Below are 12,604 nucleotides of genomic sequence, written 5' to 3'. Positions count from 1 at the left end.
ACACCAAACCCCTCCCCCTACCAATAACAACAACAAAGATGAGAGATCACTTCTTCCTCTCTGACAACTCGCCATTTGCATTTGAGGTTAGGTCCAACAGAAATCGGTCATACGGACACCGAAACACATTACAGTAAAATAATGTCTCAGAGGAGAAGTGACCCTTTTTATGTCTAAACTCTTCAAATTGCACACAGAGCAGACACTTAAAACGGGAGTATCAATTAATATTGATTCGGGGAAATTCATGTTCAGTTTGTGCCCTCAGCTTGTGCCTTCGAGTATGTTGACAGAATACAGGCCTAGACGTTAATATTAATTATCCTACATTACATATGTCAAACATGACTGGCGTTTAGCCTATATACACTACATGACCAAAAGTATGAACGTCTCATTCCAAAATCATGTGTATTAATATGGAGTTGGTCCCCCCTTTGCTGCTATAACAGCCTCCACTCTTCTGGGAAGGCTTTCCACTAGATATTGGAAGATTACATCCATTCAGCCACAAGAGCATTAGTGAGGTCGGACACTGATGTTGGGTGATTAGGCCTGGCTCGCAGTCGGCGTTCCAATTCATCTCAAAGGTGTTCGATGGGGTTGAGGTCAGGGCTCTGTGCAGGCCAGTCAAGTTCTTCCACACCGCTCTCCACAAACCATTTCTGTATGGACCTCGCTTTGTGCACAGGGGCATTGTCATGCTGAAACAGGAAAAGGCCTTCTCCAAACTGTTGCCACAAAGTTGGAAGCACAGAATCGTCTAGAATGTCATTGTATGCTATAGCGTTAAGATGTCCCTTCACTGGAACTAAGGGGCCTCGCCCGAACTATGTAAAACAGCCCCAGACCATTATTCCTTCTCCACCAAAACTTTACAATTGGTACTATGCAGTCGTGCAGGTAGCGTTCTTCTGGCATCCGCCAAACCCAGATTTGTCCATCAGACTGCCAGATGGTGAAGCGTGATTCATCACTCCAGAGAACGCGTTTCCACTGCTCCAGAGTCCAACGGCGGCGAGCTTTACACCACTTCAGCTGATGCTTGGCATTGCGCATGGTGATCTTAGGCTTACGTGTGGCTGTTCGGCCTGTTCAGCTCCCGATGAACAGTTCTTGTGCTGACGTGGAAAATCGGTAGTGAGTGTTGCAACCGAGGACAGATGATATTTACCAGCTGCAGCACTCAGCGGTCCCATTCTGTGAGCTTGTGTGGCCTACCACTTCTCGGCTGAGCCGTTGTTGCTCCTAGACGTTTCCACTTCACAATAACAGCACTTACAGTTGACCAGGGCAACTCTAGCAGGGCAGAAATTTGACGAATTGACTTGTTGGAAAGTTGGCATCCTATGACGGTGCCACGTTGAATGGCCTTCAGTAAGGCCATTCTACTGCCAATGTTTGTCTATGGAGATTGCATGGCGGTGTGGTCGATTTTATACACCTGTCAGCAACAAGTGTGGCTGAAATAGCCAAATCCACTAATTTGAAGGGTTGTCCACATAATTTTGAACATGTAGTGTATATGTAATTAAAAGTCTCAAATTTGGCTAGATTTTCTGGGGCCTCCCTCATCATGTCAGCATCGGTGTGGACATGAGAGGCTGTAGCCAATATGCATAGGCTATCACCTACACTTTGACATACACTTATGTTTTTCTTAACAGAATACCTAGTGTTTTTCCATTTTCAAATCAATTTAAATTGTCTATTTTGGTTAATGGCTTTGGTGCCCTGGCAGATGGCCTTGGTGCCTTGGCAGACTGGGCACCACTTGAAGGCCAAATGGCTTTGCCCCTAAAATCACAAAATTCCAGGCCTGGGTCCCACTGACAGGCATTGTTTATCAGTGATGTCACCACTTCCCGGGAGGGCCTCAGGGGGGTGGGAAAAAACGTGGAGATCAGCAAAACTATATGACAAAGAGCTAACTGCACACACTGACAACACAGTCCCAAGCTGTGCAATGCATACAACTAAAGCCGGTAGGACACCACAGGTTTTCAGCCCGATCTACGGACTCCCGATCAGCCCCCGGAGCATTTTTCCAAATTGTAGGAAATCGGAGCCCACCTGGAGTAAAATGTAACGCAGCAGCCCGTAAAGTGTAAGCACATACCCGGTTTGCGGTTGATGGCTCCAACGGGCTCCCGGGGGCACTCTACAGGCACCCCGATAATTTTCAATCATGTTGAATATACTCTGCGTCAAATCGGCCATTATCGGCAAGTATGAGCAGTGCTCAGAGCAGATGCTAAGTATGTCCCACCATCAGCCAATCAGCTACTCAGAAATATAAAGGTTCTCTTCAACTACCTCACAAGTTCATCACAACAATAGGACCAAAGGTATGACATACCCTCACATACCCCCTCAATTTGAGGGCTGGTTTAAACTTAACACACCAAGCCCTTCACTGACACAGATATTTAAGAAGTGCATGGTGAATGAAGGAATTGGCCAACAACATCTATGGATAGTAGCCTATAATTTAGTCTGTCAAACAGGTAGGCCTACCTAGGGCTGTTGCAGTGACCGTATTACCTCCACACCGGCATTCATGACCGCAGTAAAATTCCACGTGACCGCTGAGTCACGGTAATCTCCTCTTATGCACTCAGGACATGCGTTGGTAGTACCCAACTCGCTAACAACTATCAGGTTGCTAATGGCCTGGTACGCAGAGCTCTATTATCCCTCTAACCACTGACAATGCAAATGTAATCGAAAATTACAAACACTTATCATCAAAACAGTATCATGCTTTTATGGCTCTATTTGTCATTAGCAGCTGGTGCGAGATGTCTAATATTAAAGAAGTCTTCAGGTATTGCTCGCCTGAGGTAGAGTATCTCATGATAAGCTGTAGACCACACTATCTACCAAGAGAGTTCTCATCTATATTATTCGTAGCTGTCTATTTACCACCACAAACCGATGGTGGCACTAAGACCACACTCAACGAGCTGTATAAGGCCATAAGCAAACAGGAAAACGCTCATCCAGAGGCGGCGCTCCTACTGGCCAGGGACTTCAATGCAGGCAAACTTAAATCCGTTTTACCTAATTTCTACCAGCATGTCACATGTGCAACCAGAGGAGCAAACTTAAATCCGTTTTACCTAATTTCTACCAGCATGTCACATGTGCAACCAGAGGAAAAAAACTCTAGACCACCTTTACTCCACAAACAGAGATGCAAACAAAGCTCTCCCTTCATTTGGCAGATCTGACCATAATTATATCCTCCTGATTCCTGCTTACAAGCAAAAACTAAACCAAGAAGTACCAGTGACTCGCTCAATACGGAAGTGGTCAGATGACGCGGATGCTACGCTACAGGACTGTTTTGCTAGCACAGACTGGAATATGTTCCGGGATTCATCCAATGACATTGAAGAGTACACCACCTCTGTCACCGGCTTCATCAATAAGTGCATCGACGACGTCATCCCCACAGTGACTGTGCGTACATATCTCAACCAGAAGCCATGGATTACAGGCAAAATCCACACCGAGCTAAAGGCTAGAGCTGCTGCTTTCAAGGAGCGGGACACTAATCCAGACGCTTATAAGAAATCTCACTATGCCCTCAGACGAACCATCAAACAGGCAAAGCATCAATACAGGACTAAGATTGAATCCTACTACACTGGCTCTGATGCTCGTCGGATGTGGCAGGGCCTGCAAACTATTACGGACTACAAAGGGAAACCCAGCACCAAGCTGCCCAGTGATGCGAGCCTACCAGACGAGCTAAATGCCTTTTATGCTCGCTTCGAGGCAAGCAACAATGAAGCATGCATGAGAGCACCAGCTGTTCTGGACGACTGTGTGATCACACTCTCCGTAGCCGATGTGAGCAAGACCTTTAAACAGGTCAACATTCACAACGCCGCGGGGCCAGACAGATTACCAGGATGTGTACTCAGAGCATGCGTGGACCAACTGGCAACTGTCTTCACTGACATTTTCAACCTCTCCCTAACCGAGTCTGTAATACCTACATGTTTCAAGCAGACCACCATAGCCCCTGTGCCCAAGAATGCGAAATGACTACCTCCCGTATCACCTCCCGTAGCCATGAAGTGCTTTGAAAGGCTGGTCAGGACTCACATCAACACCATGATCCCGGAAACCCTAGACCAACTCCAATTCACATACCAGTCCAACAGATCCACAGATTATGCAATCTCAATCACAATCCACACTGCCCTTTCCCACCTGGACAAAAGGAACACCTATGTGAGAATGCTGTTCATTGCCTACAGCTCAGCGTTCAACACCATAGTGCCCACAAAGCTCAACACTAAGCTAAGGACCCTGGGACTAAACACCTCCCTCTGCAACTGGATCCTAGACTTCCTGACGGGCCGCCCCCAGGTAGTTAGGGTAGGCAACAACAAATCTGCCACGCTGATCCTCAACACTGGGGCCCCTCAGGGGTGCGTGCTTAGTCCCCTCCTGTACTCCCTGTTCACCCACGACTGCGTGGCCAAACGACTCCAACACCATCATTAAGTTTGCTGATGACACAATAGTGGTGGGCCTGATCACCGACAAGACAGTCTATAGGGAGGAGGTCAGAGACCTGGCAGTGTGGTAAAGGACAACAACCTCTCCCTCAATGTGAGCAAGACAAAGGAGATGATCGTGGACTACAGGAAAAGGAGGGCCGAACACGCCCCCATTCACATCGACAGGGCTGTAGTGGAGTGGGTCGAGAGGTCCAAGTTCCTTGGTGTCCACATCACCAACAAACTATCATGGTCCAAACACACCAAGATAGGTGTGAAGAGGGCACGACAACACCTTTTCCCCCTCAGGAGACTGAAAAGATTTGGCATGGGTCCCCAGATCCTCAAAAAGTTATATAGCTGCACCATCGAGATCATCCTGACAGGTTGCATCACCGCCTGGGTATGGCAACTGCTCGGCATCCGACCGTAAGGCGTTACAGAGGGTAGTGCGTACGGCCCAGAACATCACTGGGGCCAAGCTTCCTGCCATCCAGGACCTATATACTAGGCGGTGTCAGAGGAAGGCCCAAAAAATGGTCAAAGACTCCAGTCACCCAAGTCATAGACTGTTCTCTCTGCTACGGAAAGCAGTACCGGAGCACCAAATCTAGGTCCAAAAGGCTCCTTAACAGCTTCTACCCCCAAGCCTTAAGACTGCTGAACAATTAATAAACTGGCCACCCGGACTATACTATACTGTCCTCTGGAGCAGTGGAAACGCGTTCTCTGGAGTGATGAATCACGCGTCACCATCTGGCAGTCCCACAGATGAATCTGGGTTTAGCAGATGCAAGGAGATCGCTGCATAGTGCCAACTGTAAAGTCTGGTGGAGGAGGAATAATGGTCTGGGGCGGTTTTCCATGGTTCGGGCTAGGCCCCTTAGTTCCAATGAAGGGAAATCTTAACGCTACAGCATACAATGACATTCTAGATGATTATGTGCTTCCAACTTTGTGGCAACAGTTTGGGGAAGGCCCTTTCCTGTTTCAGCATGACAATGCCCCTGTGCATAAAGCGAGGTCCAAACAGAAATGGTTTGTCGAGATCGGTGTGGAAGAACTTGACTGGCCTGCAAAGAGCCCTGACCTAAATCCCATCGAACACCTTTCGGATTAATTAGATAGCCGACTGCGAGCCAGGCCTAATCGCCCAACCTCACTAATGCTCGTGGCTGAATGGAAGTAAGTCCCCACAGCAATGTTCTAATATCTATTGGAAAGCCTTCACAAAAGAATGGAGGCTGTTATAGCAGCAACGGGGGGACCAACTCCATATTAATGGCCATGATTTTGGAATGAGATGTTCGACGAGCAGATGTCCACATTCTTTTGGTCATGTAGTGTATGTTTTGATTTCTAAGACATTCTAAAGCTTGTATCACTTACAACTGAAGTTGCCAAATAACTCTAAATCTAGCATATACAGTGGGGAAAAAAGTATTTAGTCAGCCACCAATTGTGCAAGTTCTCCCACTTAAAAAGATGAGAGAGGCCTGTAATTTTCATCATAGGTACATGTCAACTATGACAGACAAAATGAGAGAAAAAATCCAGAAAATCACATTGTAGGATTTTTTATTAATTTATTTGCAAATTATGGTGGAAAATAAGTATTTGGTCAATAACAAAAGTTTCTCAATACTTTGTTGTATACCGTTTGTTGGCAATGACACAGGTCAAACGTTTTCTGTAAGTCTTCACAAGGTTTTCACACACTGTTGCTGGTATTTTGGCCCATTCCTCCATGCAGATCTCCTCTAGAGCAGTGATGTTTTGGGGCTGTCGCTGGGCAACACAGACTTTCAACTCCCTCCAAAGATTTTCTATGGGGTTGAGATCTGGAGACTGGCTAGGCCACTCCAGGACCTTGAAATGCTTCTTACGAAGCCACTCCTTCGTTGCCCGGGCGGTGTGTTTGGGATCATTGTCATGCTGAAAGACCCAGCCACGTTTCAACTTCAATGCCCTTGCTGATGGAATCTCACGATACATGGCCCCATTCATTCTTTCCTTTACGCGGATCAGTCGTCCTGGTCCCTTTGCAGAAAAACAGCCCCAAAGCATGATGTTTCCACCCCCATGCTTCACAGTAGGTATGGTGTTCTTTGGATGCAACTCAGCATTCTTTGTCCTCCAAACACGACGAGTTGAGTTTTTACCAAAAAGTTATATTTTGGTTTCATCTGACCATAGGACATTCTCCCAATCCTCTTCTGGATCATCCAAATGCACTCTAGCAAACTTCAGACGGGCCTGGACATGTACTGACCCCGGGACCACCCAAACACAAAAATGTATGCACGCTTGACTGTAAGTCGCTTTGGTTAAAAGCGTCTGCTAAATGGCATATTATTATTATTACTGGCTTAAGCAGGGGGACACGTCTGGCACTGCAGGATTTGAGTCCCTGGCGGCGTAGTGTGTTACTGATGGTAGGCTTTGTTACTTTGGTCCCAGCTCTCTGCAGGTCATTCACTAGGTCCCCCCGTGTGGTTCTGGGATTTTTGCTCACCGTTCTTGTGATCATTTTGACCCCACGGGGTGAGATCTTGCGTGGAGCCCCAGATCGAGGGAGATTATCAGTGGTCTTGTATGTCTTCCATTTCCTAATAATTGCTCCCACAGTTGATTTCTTCAAACCAAGCTGCTTACCTATTGCAGATTCAGTCTTCCCAGCCTGGTGCAGGTCTACAATTTTGTTTCTGGTGTCCTTTGACAGCTCTTTGGTCTTGGCCATAGTGGAGTTTGGAGTGTGACTGTTTGAGGTTGTGGACAGGTGTCTTTTATACTGATAACAAGTTCAAACAGGTGCCATTAATACAGGTAACGAGTGGAGGACAGAGGAGCCTCTTAAAGAAGAAGTTACAGGTCTGTGAGAGCCAGAAATCTTGCTTGTTTGTAGGTGACCAAATACTTATTTTCCACCATAATTTGCAAATAAATTCATTAAAAATCCTACAATGTGATTTTCTGGAGAGAAAAAAATTCTCATTTTGTCTGTCATAGTTGACGTGTACCTATGATGAAAATTACAGGCCTCTCATCTTTTTAAGTGGGAGAACTTGCACAATTGGTGGCTGACTAAATACTTTTTTTCCCCACTGTAGGACCTGTTTCAAATGATCACTTTTACGCTCAACATAGCCACTTCATATGTGCACTCCCTCCGGAATGGGAAAAATATCCTTTCCATTTTATTCAGCTAAGTTCAATTATATTCTTCTTACTATAAAATAACATAAAATAATGGCAGGGGACTTATAAGCATATCTTGTGTGCTAAATGAACAAGCCTACAGCCTATGGGATGGCACATAGCCAGATAACATACAGTAAGCAAAGTAACTCATATTCTGTACTTCTGAAATACATTCTTCATATCATAATGTTTCTTTAGACCAGCCTAAAATAAATAATGGATTTATTTTGATGGTGTATATTAAATGTATTCATTATACTTTTTTTTAATGTAGATGTTCCAAAGGCATGCATCACCGGCTTATATTCGTGGAGGCCTGGAGATGCAAAATGTGTTTATGTTAATTAACGGTCAATTACTGTGACAATTACTCAATTGCATGACAATAACCGGCTGACAAAATGTAATGACCGCCACAGCCCTAGCTCTTATTTCTTAAATAACAAGAAATAGGTTTCAACACAAAGCCCTAGTTGTTAGTAAAGTCAAATTAAAATGAAGCCTACTTTCAGCACGCATGCGCTGTCCATCTCCGATGTATTGTGCCGCGGCTGCCGCTTCAATGTAATGCAAGTTAAGGAAGTTACTGGAATCTGACTTATTGTGAGGGCAACAACTCTGATAAATAGCTTCAAATCAATTATAGCAGCAGCAAGCTATCAACGTTTACCTCCGGTCCTCATCTTCGCGCTCTCCCTCTCAAACTGAACAGGACATCAGTAGTCCATGTGCACAGATGTTGCGTTCCTTGTATGTGCATTGTTATCAGTTGCTATGATGATTTCCTTACTAGGCCATGCGCAAACCTGCCCAGCAAATATAGCCTGATTCTGGCCCAATTGACCAATCGTACTGCCACGGAGGTGCGGCCAGGTGTGTGTACTATACCGATTACTAGGTCACTACCATTTGGCTTGACTGAATCGTTAAATGTTAGGTTCTCCGATGGTTAGAGCCTGTAGAACGCGAAATCGGGTAGTGTATCAGAGAGAGAGAATAGTGCTGTACCACAGCGGCACAGCCACTGATTGATAACGCCAACCATTAAAACAACAATTTAGTTGCATTACATTGTTATCATTATTTTTACTAGGCTATAGGCCTAGTTTGACCAAGTAGCATCCTATTAATTCAAAACACCCCTAAAGAATACTCATGTTGGAAATGTAATATCTCTATTTTGGATAAGATGAATGAAACAGCTTCCAGTACAGGCTAAAGGGTTAGCATACACGCTGAATTTCTGGTCTGTTAATTTCCTTGCAGGAAAGTGCAATTCAGGTGCAGAGGACACAATTGCACCATTCCTTCATTTGGCTGTCAGGCCTCTTCAGCTCTACACACACTATTGCCATGATTGTGGCTGATGCTCTCGGAACAGCTCAAATTCCATTTTCACTATTTGGTGGTGCAACAACAACCTGCTCCAGACCTTTTTGTAAATTAAATGGTTGTTGGTGCTAAAATCATGGTAAATGGTCAGAGGTCTGCCCCTACCAAAAAGGGCAATTTCAGTGGTGCGACAAATTGGAGAATTGAGTACAGTGCTTAGTTGAGAAAATATATGGGGGGTTACTGTACTACTTAAAAACAACACCGCAATGGAAAATAAATCCCCATATAGGCCTCCCTTTTGGTTTATCATTTTGAAATGGGGCAACGCTACTTGCCTGGGTTGTTGGAATACATATTGAGTAACATTCAGTACTAATACACATGACTTACATACAGCTTAGGCTATACCATATGGGAGATAGTAAAAGTATATAGCTGACTCCAGAAACTGTAACAATTGGCCATAACATAACATGAGAAGAATTGCCACTTGCATGCAGCCAGTGGAACATTCTCATAGTGGCCATAACAATCCTTGCAGGTGTTTACAAGACTTGAGATCAAACATATCATGTCGCCTATACTATCTGATAAAGCAAAGGGTGCATAAGTACAGGAGCCAAGAGGCATGCTGTCTTCAATGACATTGTGAAGTGGATTGTTTACGTAATGCCTGGAATAGGTCGTACTTACCTATCAGTGATACTGGACTGTGTGTCGCTCATTGGGCTTCCGTTTCTAGATTTGCTGTGATTTACATCCAATTATCATTTTCCAAAGTATGATAAGACAGACTCTTTGAGGAGTCCTTCCCTAACATCCGTCTACGTTGATGAGATGAATGAAAAAGGTGATGACATAAAAATCAACAACATTGAGAGCTGAATCTCCAAATAACAACGTTATGAAAACACCTTCATTGTCGGCGATAGACTCCCAGTGAAAAATAATGTCTGGGTATGTCCTAATACTGATTTCAAGACCTAAATGTAATAGTTTTGCAATCCTTTGCAATGAAATGGTACGTATTCAGTGAAGCCACTGATAATGCAATTTTCGCTGCTGTAGCAATTTCTTGAGATAAATTAGGACCTCTAATCAGCCCTCGTCTTACGTCGTGCAGCTCTCCACTTTTTCGCACAAGACACCAGGGTCAGGGATGATGTTCCTATTGACAATGATGTGTTCCCTTGGAAAATATCGATACAGGCTCCACTTTCACTCTTTCTGCATCTATCTTCATGTACGAATCCTTTGACGTCAATCAAAATGGTTCGCATCACACTTATTTTTCTAAATGTAAAACCCTATAGAAAATACAACCAGTTAACCTGGCCTGGTGTAATAACAGTCAGCGTATCTTTTTTTAAAGATGTTGAAAATCGAGTCAGTCCCATTTGCAGTTCCCAGCCTCCAGATTTGCCTTTATCCGTGGACGAACAGCCAGCCCCTCGTGACCATGAGAATTTCTAAAAACTGACAAGTCTGAGTTGAAACCCGTGTTGTGAATTAGCTAACTAGTTAGTAATTATTGCATAAAAATAACAACTAGGTAATATTCTTAGCTTGATTCGCTAGCTTTAGCAAATGCATTAGTTGTTTCCAGCTAGCTATTACACTATTTAGCTTGCTAGCCAATGTGCCCCTCTAAATTTGTTAGGAGCTTCAGTTCAGTTAGCTTGAAGCTAGCCAGACTCTAACATTAGCTAGCGGTTATTTAACTCCAGGGAGTGGAAAAGGGGACGCCTTGTCCCACAGTAGACTCGAAACGTGTCCAATAATATACGTTTTCCTTAAAAGTTACGAGTGATAGCTAGCTACGAAACAAAGTAAATAATTGAAATTCAGCCGACTGAATACATTAGCTAACTACTGTACCTTGCTGCTGAGTCTCGGCCAACCGTGGCTAGCTAGCTATCTACAGTACCAACAAAAACGGGATCTCTTTCAGTAGAAAACTTTGCTTCGTATGCTCCGACAATCCTGAATGTCATTCCCAAAAACGAAATCGCCAAAACAAGCTCCCCAACAAATATAAAACGTGTCCCGTCGAATATATATGAAGTCCTAACGAGCTAATGAACCGTTTCAAATGTTTATTGTAAATCTCCTTCGGGGTTGCAAACATCCACAAAACTTAACGGAGCGCAGTTTTCATTGACTCCATGTTTCCAGAATTCAGACAATTTGAGTTGTTTCTCTGCAGAATTCCCTTGGATGTCTATGCTATGCTAACAAGAATAGCTAGCTAGCAAACGAATTCTCTCATTTACAAAAAAAAAAATAATAATAACACTGAGCCGGTTATCACTTTAGAATAATGTGATTATTATCATGTGTTTCCAGATATGTTATTGAGGAGAAAATACACGACTTTCTACAATTTCCCAAAATATCAGGATAACTACGCCCTCGCCGTGGCCAACAGCTTACCATTTGCGTCTGTCTACTTCCGGCGGGAGAATACATTTTTTTTCCTTGCCAGGCTATCATAAATAATAATAATAGTAATACATTCGTCTTTTGCCTTTTTCATTATGGTGTCTGATTGGATGTCCTTGGCAGATGGGATAAAAGTGAAAACCTTGCCAGACTTTCATAAATAATAATAATAATTATTATTATCCATTCGTCTTTTTCCTTTTTCATTAGCGTCTGATTGGATGTCCTTGGCAGATGGGATTACAAATATATATTTTACTGTAGGCCAAATGTATTTTGAATATAGCTTCTGTGAAAACCTAAAATTATCATTGTTATTTATTGGCCTAATGATTATGACATTGGTATTCTACAACACCAACATATTCCTCTCATTGTATCTACTTATTTATTTGTGTTAGACCACTTCTAAAACTTGAAAACATCTGACACTCCAAAATCAAAGTTTGTCAGATGTTTTCAGGTCTCAGAAAGTGGTCTAATGTCAAGAGGAGTCCATGTTTCATGTTAACTGTTGTATGCCTCCAACCCAAATGAATGGAAACAAGGCACAGAATAAAATTAGATCCCTATACCGCACCCATTCATGTGGGATTCAAGTATACTGTATAACTGGATTTATACAGCAGATGGTTTAGGATATGGACTCATCAGGACTCACCTTTTGGGGTCTGACAACTTCTGACAAACTTTAATTTGTGGGTGAACTATCCCATTAAAATGACCAGTTAATAGAGTACAATAATTTCCTGCTGTGACAATCATAACTCATAAATCATAACACTTTACAGGGTTAAATGGTAATGGCATTTAACAGCAAAACGTGTTCAAATTTTTTTTGTTGAGGACTCTACTACAGTATAATGGAGGATTGTTGATTTACATATGCCACCATGTGGACAATTTGAATACTTCAAGCACAGAGCACTCTGATGGCTATAGCACAATACGCCTACCCTACAGTATGGACAAGGCTACACGCCTACCCTACAGTATGGACAAGGCTACACGCCTACCCTACAGTATGGACAAGGCTACACGCCTACCCTACAGTATGGACAAGGCTACACGCCTACCCTACAGTATGGACAAGGCTACACGCCTACCCT

General features: G+C 43.6%; 1 protein-coding gene across 3 annotated transcripts in view; it reads right to left on the bottom strand.

Moving 5' to 3' along the window:
* Positions 1 to 11,488, bottom strand: part of LOC121560873 (rho guanine nucleotide exchange factor 12) — an 88,458-nt gene extending 76,970 nt beyond the window's left edge. For all 3 annotated transcript variants that reach the window (XM_041873702.2, XM_041873704.2, XM_041873703.2), the window contains exon 1: positions 9,747 to 11,488. In XM_041873702.2, the coding sequence (XP_041729636.1) occupies positions 9,747 to 9,778 (32 nt within the window). In that variant the 5' untranslated portion in view covers positions 9,779 to 11,488. The remainder of the gene's footprint in view (positions 1 to 9,746) is intronic.
* Positions 11,489 to 12,604: the final 1,116 nt, after the last annotated feature.

This window comes from Coregonus clupeaformis, chromosome 5 (assembly GCF_020615455.1).
Source record: "Coregonus clupeaformis isolate EN_2021a chromosome 5, ASM2061545v1, whole genome shotgun sequence".
Taxonomy (NCBI): domain Eukaryota; kingdom Metazoa; phylum Chordata; class Actinopteri; order Salmoniformes; family Salmonidae; genus Coregonus; species Coregonus clupeaformis.
This window is presented reverse-complemented; position numbering and strand designations above follow the sequence as displayed.